This window comes from Phaenicophaeus curvirostris, chromosome 19 (genome assembly GCF_032191515.1).
Source record: "Phaenicophaeus curvirostris isolate KB17595 chromosome 19, BPBGC_Pcur_1.0, whole genome shotgun sequence".
In the NCBI taxonomy this organism is placed as follows: Eukaryota; Metazoa; Chordata; class Aves; order Cuculiformes; family Cuculidae; genus Phaenicophaeus; species Phaenicophaeus curvirostris.
The window spans coordinates 12015769-12027968 of NC_091410.1; the positions used below are offsets into that span (position 1 = coordinate 12015769).

Sequence of the window (12200 nt, forward strand, 5' to 3'; positions counted from 1 at the left end):
GGAGTGAAGTTTAGGCTACAGGATGGACTGAACTCTTCTGAGGTTCGCCTGGGTTACTCACCTCCTCTCAAAATAACTATTAGCATCTGCCAAACCAAACCACAACTGACATTGTTCCTCGTACAAGTCAAAAGGTGCTCTGCTATCAGTTTCAAGGGTTGCAGGATGAGGTTGATGAAAAGATTTGCCAAACAAGCCCGTGAGCTAGAATGAACCAGTTTACGTGGGGAGAGTGGGAACACAGGCGAGTTTCTGGGAGCACATCAGCAAGAAAAACTGCTGCAGATTGCTCAGAGCTGGCTGGTGATGGGCCAGCTGAGACAGGCAGGATGATGCTAAACATTCAAACAATTCTTCTGCACTGCTGTGGGGGGACAAAAATAAAGTTAATCTCACTAATCTCTGCAAATATTGGCACTTCCTCATCTCTGCAGAAGAGAACTATTCTGGGTATCTTGGACTGGCTGGCAGTTGTCAGCCTTACCAGAAACTTAGTCTGCAAGACTTCCTCTTGATCTGCAAACTAAGCACTAAGGCTGCCTGAGGAGGAGAATTTAATATCTGAATGACTGGCTGCTTGGTGGAACCAAATGTCAGACTTGGTCTGGAAGCAAAAAAACACTCAGTCCACCTCCACAATTCAAACTTGACTTTCTTTTTTTTTACTGTGCCAGAAATGTAACACTGTAAAAGACACAAAACCCTGCAAAAAAAGCTGCAAACAACCATGTCCCTGTCTGGACAGGAGCTGCAGCCGGGTAGAGTGCAGCTGCCTGACCCTGCTTCTCCCCGAGAAGGACACTGAGTGACTCCAGCGTGGACTGGTAACTCCGATCTATCCAACAGGACACTCGGACAGGGGATGGCATCTTTGCCTCTTGGTTGTTGTCCCTCTGTACTCACATAACAGGCGACCCCATTCACTGGCAGACACTGCCACTGGCTGGACTGTCGAGTACATCCTTCAGGGTCCTTCTGACGTCAAAGGCAAGAAAAGGAGGATCTGATACAACAGCACCTGCAGGAGTCCTCAAGGAAATGCATTCCAGGTCCTCTGGGGTCAGACTTTCTCCACTGGTTGTGTTCTTTTTCCCATAAGACAACACTGGATGATTCATCCCTACTTCAGTCTGGGAAATCCTCCTCTGCTCAAAAGCGGAGAAGGGTAGGGAGAGAAAAGGCACTGCAAGCAAAGTCCTGCAGGGGCACAGATAACTTCTGAATATCTGCACTTCCTTTTTTTACTCATTTCTCTGTTTCCACCCTTCCTGTGCCTGTGGCTGCTGAAGGAAGGAGCCCTTTGTACTGGAGTCCCTGCAGGACCTTGAGCACCATCCTTGCCAACAGAAAGAGGCTGCAGAGCCCTGCTGAGCAGAGCCCAAGGAGTGCTCAGTACCAGTCTTAGCCACTCAGAGGCTGGGCAATGACTCCGTTTAAGGCGTCTATCCACTCGCTTCGCTCCCTGTCGTTCTCACATATAAACACAAACTCTCTCGTTGGCGTGACCACAGTGATCGCTGGTTTCCACTTCTTCACTTGGACTCCCTGGGGCAACCCAGCTCGTACTTCATATCCCTCATCCATTGTTCCAATAAAAACTTGGCCCTGCGCGAATGCATCCTAGAGGGAAGGAAGCAGGAGGCAGCCGTTAGCCAGCGGACAGCACAGCTCCAGCCGGCGCCGTGCTCTCCTTTGGCATGGAGTGAGAACTGGGGCTGTGTGAAGGGGACGCTGATTTGGTGACAGGCAGCAGGCAACACACCAGAGGGTTTTTTACACTCACGGGTGTCTTCTCAGAAGAAGGAGGTAGGGACCCACCCTTACAGAGGTGGTTGGTGGGTGTTCAGAAGGAGCAAAGAGAGATTCTCATGGCTGGAGCAGAGCTAGGAAGCGGGATACTGGGGCTGGCCAAGCCTCTGTTACTGATACATTGCTCATCTTGCCTAAGGTTACACACACAGTGGCAACAGGGCCGGGAGAGCGTGGGCTGTAAACAGCAGTAGCAGCTACACTTAAAAGACTTAGATCTTCCTCACAGCCACCGTAAGGGCCAGAGCTCCCAAACAGCTCAGCTTCAAATAGATCCAGTAACAAGGGAGACAAGCGTTGAGACCGAGCCTGTTTCAGTCTTGTGCAGCCACTGGAAGAGCTGGACGAGAACAGACCCTTCCTCCCCACCCAGCTTCATGATGGGGCTTGTAGAATAGTGAAGAACACTCCTCTTACCAGTGGATTTTTAAAGTACATCAGCTTCCTTTCTTGAGAATCCAGGCAGAACCAGCGCAACCTAAAGGCCTCCTTCTGCTGCAAGAAGACGGTAGAATTTCTTTAAAAAACAAGTCCCAGAGAGTTTGTCCTATTCAAGGCAGATCCCTGACTGCTTAAATGATTCAGAACGTGAGTTCAGTTTCATTCATCCCTGTAACTGGTAATGGGTGAGCACTGCTGCGTGGAGCCCTCAGCTCCCTTCTCCCTGGGTTCACACCAGAGATCTCAACTCAACGATGACCCCCGGGGTCAGGCAGGAAAGTTTGGTTCTACCAGTGATCACATCACCAGGGTTAAGAAAGCTGCAGCAAACGGATCAGTTGAAAGCTCTGCAGAGAATGATCCCTGTCCCAGTGTCTATAGCGAGAAGAATAATGAATCCATTTCAGCATCGTGGTTTGGGGGTTGTCGCTGGCACCGCAACATGCACAAGGGGAGGTACAAATGGCAGGTTTCATAAAAAGTTCCAATTCCATCAGCTACACTCATCTGAGCCTTCCCTGAGCAATTCATTGCTCCGTGCTGAACTGCAGGGTCCTCTTCTAGGGCTCACTACGGTCTGAGCTGAATTTAGTTCTCAGGGGAAAAAAACCCATTTTTGTGCCTGTAGCTGTGAGCACTGTCTGTGCAGGTACCTGCAGGAAGGTGTAGTGGAACACTCACACTGAGCTGGGCCAAAGCCCGAGCATATTCTCTATCAGCATTTCACCACTGAACTTTCTAATAGGACTTTGGTTCACAGTTCTCTCAGAGGACAGCTAGGCAAGAAGTGGCAGAAGACCTCCGATCTTCATCTCCTCCTTCAGCAGAGCCTGAAATCCCCCTCTCTTGTTTCAGGCAGTAGTGGCCCAACTACTTTTTCACAAAAATGAAACCAAAACATAGGCTTCACCGTGGTGAATTGCTCAATCAGGTTTTGCTGCTATAAGTAGATGTGACTTCTGTGCTAGTGACTTTAAAAGAAACAGGGAAGTAGGGGGAGTCGGCATGTGATGGTCTGTTCTAGCAGGAGCTGCAGTCAGCAGATCCAGCCATCCATCTAGTGTTGCGTAACAGGACTTTGCACATCCCCTGCCAGCCAATCCATCTTGCTTACTCTCCAGGGAGGATTCCTCTTATCAGTCTTATTTACCACACAAAATAAGACATGATCCCAAAGAACACAGCAGGCTTGAATACAATGTCTTAACAGCCCAGGAAGCATACAGTCACCCAACAATCTTCTCCTAGTAAACATCATAGAATTACCAAATATCCTCCACCTGGGATAATTTTGTTTGTGTATGGCCAAGTATGCACTTACTTTTGGTCCTGTTTTCTGCATATATCCTTCTTTGACATAATTTCTTGTGATCCTGGGTATAAGCTAGGAGAACACAAACACACACACATAAAATAGTTCATTCAAGACAGCTTTTCTGTTCTCTTTCTGTCAAAGCTAATCACCATCTGTTTTGGCTTTTGGGGCCTGGGTTTTTTGGGTTTTTTTTGTCTGCTCGGTAAAGGTAACTCTGAAATAAGAAGGAACATAAGGTTTTTGAAAGATTACACTTTGTAAGGACCACATGGAGACTTCTATACCTTAAATATTGACTACATTTTTGCAAGTTATCCAGTGTGGCCTCTCTTTCTACCTCTCCAATCCATTCCCAAGCCCCATATGTTGCTGTTTAAGCACCTGACCCTGGCAGAAGTAGTGAGAAAATGTTTCCCCATGCTGTGTTTGCACAGACTGCTTCAAGCCCTGTTCAGTTCTCACCTGAGACTCAGGGACAGTTGGGAAGGTTGTTCTGAGATAATGGTAACGTGCTGCCCGAATAGCATTGAACCAGTCAACGATCTCCTGGGGAAAACAGCAGATGCAACCATAAAGACAAGAATAATAAGAAGGAGTAAGAGTGCTGCCTCTCCAAAATGCCTTTCTCCTTCCTTGTGATTTCTGCAAAGGCAGAAAGAGCCAGTGTCTTGTCTCAAACACCTGGAAAACACTGAGCCTCCTTTCATGAGCCTTTTTTTTTTTAAAAAGCTCTGTGGTATTCACCTTTCCGCTTTCGTGATAGACAAAAAGGTTCCTTGTTTGGCCATCTGTGCTGTATGTGATCTGCAGCCCATGAGCATGTTGGATTTTCTCGGTCTGGAACATCGCATTCAGATTCTCAATGCTGATGGTGGCTTTTGGACCTTTGGCCTGTGAAATGAAAAACGCGGCTGTATTAAAGTGAAGGTAATGGAGGACAGATTAGCTGGATGAGAACCAGATCCCTACTGAAGAGAAAGCAGGCATCCTAAAATATCTGAATATTGGATATATTTGAAATACAAAGCCTTAAATACATGCTACATAAAGTCACTTACAAGTGACTCCCTTTCCTTGACAGTTGCTGGGTCACTCTTTGAGAGGGATGTGTCTGAACTGCAGGGGATGGGACCTATCTCCAACTTCGTAGCTGAAGAACAATTAGCTACGCTCTCCCACAGAAGGGAGACACGGTGGCAATGATGCTGCAGCAGCTGATGAGAGACTATTTTGGTAAAACAAGATGTAACAACTGCTAACAGAACTTGTTGTTCCACTGCCAGTATCAATCTCCTTTGTTCACTAAGCAAAAGGAGGCTGCGGGGTTAAGATAAGGGATGAGAAAAAGAGCTAAATCCAAAAAAGCCTAAGACACCACATATGTTAATGGGGAAACAGCTGGGCTGCTCCAACACAAGCTGGCCTGGCTGCAAAACTAGAGACAAAGCTATTCATGCTGGGTTTTGCTGGTGGTGAGCTGAGTCCAAGGATGGATGTTAACCAGCCACCTACAGCCAACTCTGGCTGAGGAACTCACTTCTTTGGTGTAGTACTTCATCACCCCTTCCCTTGCTGACAGGAGAAATCGCCTCTTCTGAAAATATTTGCTTTCCCGCCCACGCTTCCAGAGGAATCCTTCATGGCTCCCTGCGGATCAGACCAAGATCAAGTGTCAGAGAAAAGCAGCACAAAAGCAGAACAGTTTATCTAAATGGGGACGGGGCACAGAGTTTCAAATCTCTTCTCCACCTGAAAATTTTCACCTCAAATGAAAAAAATCAATGAAGAACTAGAGAACTGTAAGATCCTAACACACCCTCGCACTTGTCTAAGTGTCTTTTCTTAGGAGCTTCTTCTCAAAGACTCAAAGCAAGGCCTACACATCCAAAGTTCAAATATGACAGGGCACCCTTAAAGATCTTTGAAGCTGCAAACATAACACTGTGCAGTTGGCCTTTTCCCTGACAATTCTTTTACCTGCAGAACAAGGATCTTGGCAGACTCGGGTGGCAACAAATTCCTCACGCTCATATTTAGCTCTAATCCATTGCTCTTTTAAAACCCTGAAAAAAGAAAACATGGATAAAGCTGATCTGCCTCTATTTCCACCAGCCAACCAGAGATGTGTAGAGGGAAGCAGTAGTTCAATAGCTGAAAAGCTCTGCAGCAGTAAATACACCAACTTACAAGCAATCACGGGACTGAGGGATGTAATAGTAGGAAGGGACTTTCGCCTCATATTTAGCTTTGGCATAAAGATTCCCATGCTTCTTCATAAACTGAAAAGAAAAGAAATTGCAGTTAGGTGTGCAAATACAAAATCAATACCACGTCATGAACATAAAATGAGACTTGTATCGAAGGGAGCACTGCACTTTTTGCTCCATCTCCCCTAACTCTCAGCACATCTCTACATACATTTATAAATTCCCTTTAGCACTATAGTTGGTGCTTTTAAGGTTGCTAAGCCTTTTTCGGTATTTGAAGTTCTGAACCAGGTGGGAAGGAACTCAAAACTGTGGTTGTTGATTAACAGAACAAAAGAAAATGAGAAGAAAAGATATTTATGATCTCCCTGTACCTTCATCTCCTCCAGCTAATGAACTGTGGTTGTATTATTAGCACAATTCAATCGAAAGATGAGAAGCTGAGCCAATACTCAAGAAGGATACGTTGATTACCAAGAGAACGTGCTATCTGGAGATACCTCTGGGCTTCTAAACTACAGTGAGGAGTTACTGTACTGTTAAAGAAAAGTAGACCACAGGGTGTTAGAAACACGATCTCCCATCAGTGTAACATGATTGAGTAGATCATAAAGTTCCCCTCAAGTTACCTGTGAAGTTAACTTGGCTCTGTGTGGCTTTGTTCCTCTGCCCATGGTGGGCAATGTAATTAAGAGGCAGAGGAGACTACAATGAAATGTGGAGAAAAGTAAGGGAGTTATTGCTTTTTCCTCTGTACCTCTATGAGGTTGCTCTCCCAGAAGTCAAGCTGAAGAGATTTGACCCTGCTGATTTCTGGAAGATTGCGATGGATTCCAGAGCAATTCAAACAAATGAATATTCCAAGTTTGTAAGAAGCCCATTCTGGATCTAGATAAAAACATAAAGAATGAATTAATGCATGGGGAAAGGTACAGCCACCAGCAAGGGCAAAAAAGCTCATCTGATGCCCAACCCAGGCCTCGCATATCATTCATCAAACCTCATCCCATCATTCACGGCTGCCACTTCCCAGAGCTCAGAGGAACAGCACCTGCTTTCCCCAGTGAAGAATGCGGCCCCTGCGTCCGAAGGCTCTTTCACCGACTGTTCGTTTAACAATTAACGTGACTGTGCAGGCAGCCGAGTGGTGATGTAAAAGCTCAGCTAAATATTAGTTCTGCATGGAAAGCTGCTGTTGCTGAATTAACAATGGAAGGATGGTGCGGACAGTGAGCGCTCCTGAGAGCACAGGGGGGTGCAACCACCTGGAGGGAGGAATCACGTCTGCTGCCCACGAGAGCTCCGGCTCCTGCCTGTTGCTGCACCCCCTGAAGTGGCCTTGATGGGTCAAGGCTTAGAGGCGCCGGGAGCGCTCTGGCAACAGAATTTCCTTTCACTGTCGCCTTCACCACGTCACCCCCTGCTTGTCCCTTATCACATCAAACACAAGCTGCTTGTCACCTTCTGCCAGCAGCTACCGATGGGCTGCTTGGCTTGCGAGGGGGAGGTGACGCCTCCCTGGAGGGGTTTAAAAGCTGGGTAGATACGGTGCTCAGGGACGTGCTTTAGTGGCATAGTTGGCAGTGTTTGGTTTAGGGTTGATTCTTCCACCCTAACCGATCCTGCCTTTCTGTTCCCCCTGAGCTGGAAAACCACCCTGTGCTCCCCTCTCCTGCCCTGCGCCTGCCTAGAAATAACTCTGGGGAAGCTGCTGGCACTGTGGCTTCTCCTCACCCGTGGCTCCTACTGGCCTTGGCCCTGCTGGCTGAGCACAGCTGTGTCCCATATCCCCTGTCCCACGTCTCATATCCCCTGTCCCAGGTTTTCTGTCGCATGTCCCACATCCCATATCTCCTGTCCCATGTCCTGTACCCCATGTCCCATTTCCCATGTCCCCCATCCCACATCCCATGGCCCGAATCCCACGCCCCATGTCTCGTGTTCTGTATCCCATGTCCTGCATCTTCTATCCCATGTCCTCTGTCCCATGTCCCATTCCCCCTGTCCCTTGTCCTGTGCCCCTAATCCCATGTTTCATGTTCTGTATCCCACACCCTGTGTCCCGTTCCCCATCCCACATTCTGTGCCCCATGTCCCCTTCCCTGTCCCACATCCCGTGTCCCCTGTCCCACATCCTATGCCCTGTGCCCCCTGTCCCTTTCCCTGTCCCTGCCCTCTGTCCATCCTGTGTCCCCTGTCTCCCGTCCTCTGTCCCATGTCCCCTCTCCCACAGAATCATAGAATAACCAGGTTGGAAGAGACCCACCGGATCATTGAGTCCAACCATTCCTATCAAAATGTATCCTGTCCTGTGTCCCCTGTCCTGTTCTTTGTCCCCAGTCCCGTGTCCCCTATCCCCTGCTCCGTTCTCTGTCCCCTGTCCATCCTATGTCTCCTCTGTCCCGTCTCATGTCCCCTGTCCCACATCCCCTGTCCCGTGTCTCCTGTTCCGTCCTGTGCCCCGTCTCGTTCTCTGTTCCCTGTCCCCTGTCCCCCTTCCCATTCTGGTGTCCCCGATCCCGTTCCTTGTCCCCTGTCCCCTGTCCCCTGTCCCTCGTCCCCTGTCCCGTGTCCCCTGTTCCCTGTCCCTTGTCCCCTGTCCCATCCCCTGCCCTGTGTCCCCTGTTCCCTGTCTCCTGTCCCCTTTCCCATTCTGGTATCCCCTATTCCGTTCCTTGTCCCCTGTTCTCTGTCCCTTGTCCCCTGTCCCATCCCCTGCCCTGTGTCCCCTGTCCCCCTATCCTGTTCCTTGTTCCTTGTCCCTTGTCCCCTGTCCCTGTCCCTGTCCCCTGCCCCGTGTCCCCGTCCCTGTCCCCGTCCCGTACCTGGCTGCCCGCAGTCCGCGCAGTGCCGGTTCCCGGCCGCGCTCAGCAGCTCCAGCAGCCGCAGCCGGTGCCGGTCGCGCTCCATCCCCGCCGCTCGGAGGAGGAGGAGGAACCGGGGGCTGCCGGGCCCCGCGGGGAGGCGCTCGTTAACGGCGCATCCAACACCGGCAGCTCCTGCAGTAGCAACAGGCGGGGAGGGAGGGGACCGCAAAGCCATCGAGTTCCAACCCTGGATTAGGGGCTCCAAGCTCCATCCAACCTCCCTCGAACCCCTCCAGGGATGGGGCAGCCACCCCTGCTCTGGGCAAGCTGAGCCAGGGCCTCCCACCCCTCACAGGAAAACATTTCTCCCTAAGATCTCATCTCAGCCTCCCCTCTTTCAGCTGAAAACCATTCCTCCTTGTCCTATCCCTGCAGTCCCTGCCCCTCCCCAGCTCCCATGTAGGTAGGGGGGACAAAAGGAGAAAGATGTTTCTTGACAAAGGTGGCAGGTGGCTCCTTGGTGGCTCCATACAGCTCACATTTATGGTAAGTGTCAGGCAGAAAGAGATTCTGCTGAGAGCCTATAAATCCAGGCATTTGTAGGTGTTCAGGTGCCTTCTCTCCCCTTGAGGATTTAACCACAGACTGTTCAAACTCATATAATTTCCTCTCTTTCAGCTTAAACCCCTCCCCCCTCATCCTGTCCCTGCACTCCCTGATCAAGAGCCCCTCCCCAGCTCCCCTGGAGCCCCTCTCAGTACTAGAAGCTGCTCTAAGGTTTCCCCAGAGTGGATGGAAGCACTGATACCACAGCGAGCAGGTGAGTCGTGCTCTCTCCGCAGAGCTCTGGCCGGGCCAAGCGCAGCTGTGACACCAACAGCCTCCGAGGGAAAATCCTCTCCACATAACTCAGCAACCAGGAACACGGAGCATATTAGGATCCACACATCCTAACGAAAATATCCCTCTTTCAAGATAAAGTCCATATCAAAACACCTGACTTTACATTCAGTTTATCTAAGGAAAGAAAAAGTCAAAAGAGAAAAATTTCAGATAAGGGAAAGGCTTTTGAGGTCATTTGCAGATTAAGAGGTATTTGAATGTTTTTCATTTTACTGTTTCAGGTCAAACTTCATTTGCATAGTTCACTTGCGCTGCTTTAGTGCACCATTACATACAATTCTTTGGTAAAGTTTATGTATAACACTGTAAAAACCCTGTATTTACTTATCTCTAGTGTAGTCTGTCATCTGTAAAATGTATTCTCAAGTGAAAATACTGACACATTTTCCTCATCTTTTTAGGCACTAAATAACATTATGCTTTTTTTTTTTTTAAATATTGTGATGTCATGAAATGAAGTTAAACAGCAGCAAAATACCTGAAAAGTTGTTCAACTACCTACACAAAATCTCGTTTTTCAGCACTTGCCTTTTCAGAACTGTTCTATACAGGTATGTAAGCACGGATTTAGTCTTCCCCACAGATAATTTTGTTGCAAGCCATAGATTGAAGCTCTTTGCTAGCTTACAAATCTGTAAAATAACATAAGAGAATTTGTATGACATCTGCAAAATGGTCAAATTGTATTCAAGACAAGTGAATAAATCCCACCCCCAGAAAAACCCAGCACGGGGCAGAAGCCCCATGCTTCTTCTCATGGTGTCATACTTGGATGGCTGAGCTTCAGTGTCTTTTTGCAACGTGCAAGGGACATGTCTGTATCCTTCCCAGCTCTCAGATGTCCAGACACACTTTGGCTCTTGCTTTTAACAGGATCCTTCCATTCTCCTCCTCCTGCTCCGCGTTAGTGCTCACTCACTGCCTGCCTGGAAGAGTGCACCTCAGCCTGAGCTGCTTTTTCTGTATTACTCGTGGGACTGTACAATAATATCACCTGCATTTGCATTCTAGAAAGTAATATTGGAACAACAGTAAAAAGAAAAGCTTGAAACTTGACTGAGATCTCCAGAAGAACAAGCCGGCTGTTGTTTTTTTGGTTTTCAGTTTTTGTACACCCAGCAATAACTGCTGCTTAAAGAGTCATTGTGAAACGCCAGGGTTGTTTCACTTCTGGTTTCACTGAATTCTTTGTTTAGGGAAATCACAGGTGTGGGTTCTGTCTTTCCAGGTATCCTTAGTCATTCTCAAGATACCTGAAGCTGATCTTAATGTTTTGGAAGAAAAGGCGATTTCTGCTAACCAACGTCCATGCTATTGCAGGAAAATATTTTTGCATCAAAGGCAGGAGACTTGCGTAGTACAGGAATGGATCTCGTGAAGCCATTTCCTGTCAAGCTGAGTTAATCCAAACCAGCCCCAGAGCTCTTCCCCCGACGAGCCTGTCCCTCAGAGATACGCTTTCTTCTAGCATCCACAGGATGCTCACTCTTGATGCATAAAAATGCAAAGCTGCTGGTTTATCAGAGTTCAAATAAACCAGCACAAGTAGATTATCTTCATTCTAATAAGCTTGAATTGTTTTCATGTGGCAACTGCACACAAGTATCTCATCGAGATGGAAAATAAGAGTTCCACCTTACTGTTCAGGCTCCTTTTGGCCACCCCAGCTTGGCGAGTCTATAAAAAAAATTAAGGCAATTATTAGACCCAGAGAGATGATAGCAAGAGGAGGCGAGTTGTCTCCCATTGATCTCTGCTTTACGTCTTTTAAATTACCCGTAGTAATACTTCACAGTGCCCATTTCCAATCAATGTAAGTCACCCCTGTAATCGAGTTAGACCAAGACTGCTTTTTTAAAGCAGGGAAGAGATTCGGTTTTACTTTGTTATTTAATTTTTAAAAACCACCTCTATTTATTTATTTTTACAAAACTGTACAGGAGCTGCCTAGAGCATTGGCACAACAATACAACCCATTAAGATGTTAACAGCCACCACTTCGTTTCATTCTTACTTGACAATGCAGGTTAGTATTAAGATCGTCTAAAAGGTGGAAACTAAAAATAATTTACTGTTTACATAAATATTTCTCATTCCTGAACATCTTTAAGACATGAAAAACATAACACGAGAACAGAATGTACTAGAAAATGCCCTTCTCTATTATTGCAGAAACACTGAGGTAAGTGGAGCACCACTGCACGGCATCAATCCGACTCTGTTTGAGGGAGAGAAATACTCCAACTGCAATATAAATGCTTGAAAAGTACATAGTTAAAATATTTCCGGTTAAAAACCCCTTAAACATCATTAAACATTAGGTTTGGGGAGTCCTACGTATCATACAACAGAAATATTCAGAATTGTAGCAAAGTTTCACAAATTTATTGTCCTATAAAACCAGATTCAATCACAAATAATCAGGCTGAAGTCTTGTCAAACACAAAATGAAGTATAAAAATAGAACACCATATACAAGACAAGAAGTAGTGAAATATTACTGAAACCAAAGCACCACTGGAATAATTGTTATGTCCAAAATCTTGCCTATTCTCTGAGTCATTGAGTTACAGTAGTCACTGCTCTGCCTTTTTAGGACATTAACGTGCAGAGCTGAGAATAATGAAATTAAACTGATGCATAGAAATATATGTACATTGAGGCACAGTGCTTGTGAAGTTGTTTTTGTGAAGGGTCGTTTTCAGTCATTAACATTTT

The 12200-nt window shown here is 47.0% G+C and overlaps 1 protein-coding gene across 2 annotated transcripts; it reads right to left on the bottom strand.

Annotated features, from left to right (window-relative positions):
- On the bottom strand, positions 1-8728 carry ADAP2 (ArfGAP with dual PH domains 2). 2 transcript variants are annotated; one of them, XM_069872513.1, is made up of 10 exons: positions 8598-8728; positions 6530-6660; positions 5753-5844; positions 5543-5628; positions 5103-5212; positions 4310-4456; positions 4028-4111; positions 3572-3634; positions 2227-2304; positions 1-1620 (listed from the first exon to the last, which is right to left on the bottom strand). In XM_069872513.1, the coding sequence occupies exons 1-10, from the start codon at positions 8680-8682 to the stop codon at positions 1402-1404; spliced, it is 1095 nt and encodes a 364-aa protein (XP_069728614.1). In that variant the 5' UTR covers positions 8683-8728; the 3' UTR covers positions 1-1401. The 2 variants fall into 2 exon arrangements, with proteins under 2 accessions (XP_069728614.1, XP_069728615.1); XM_069872514.1 differs by lacking the exon at positions 4028-4111.
- Positions 8729-12200: the final 3472 nt, after the last annotated feature.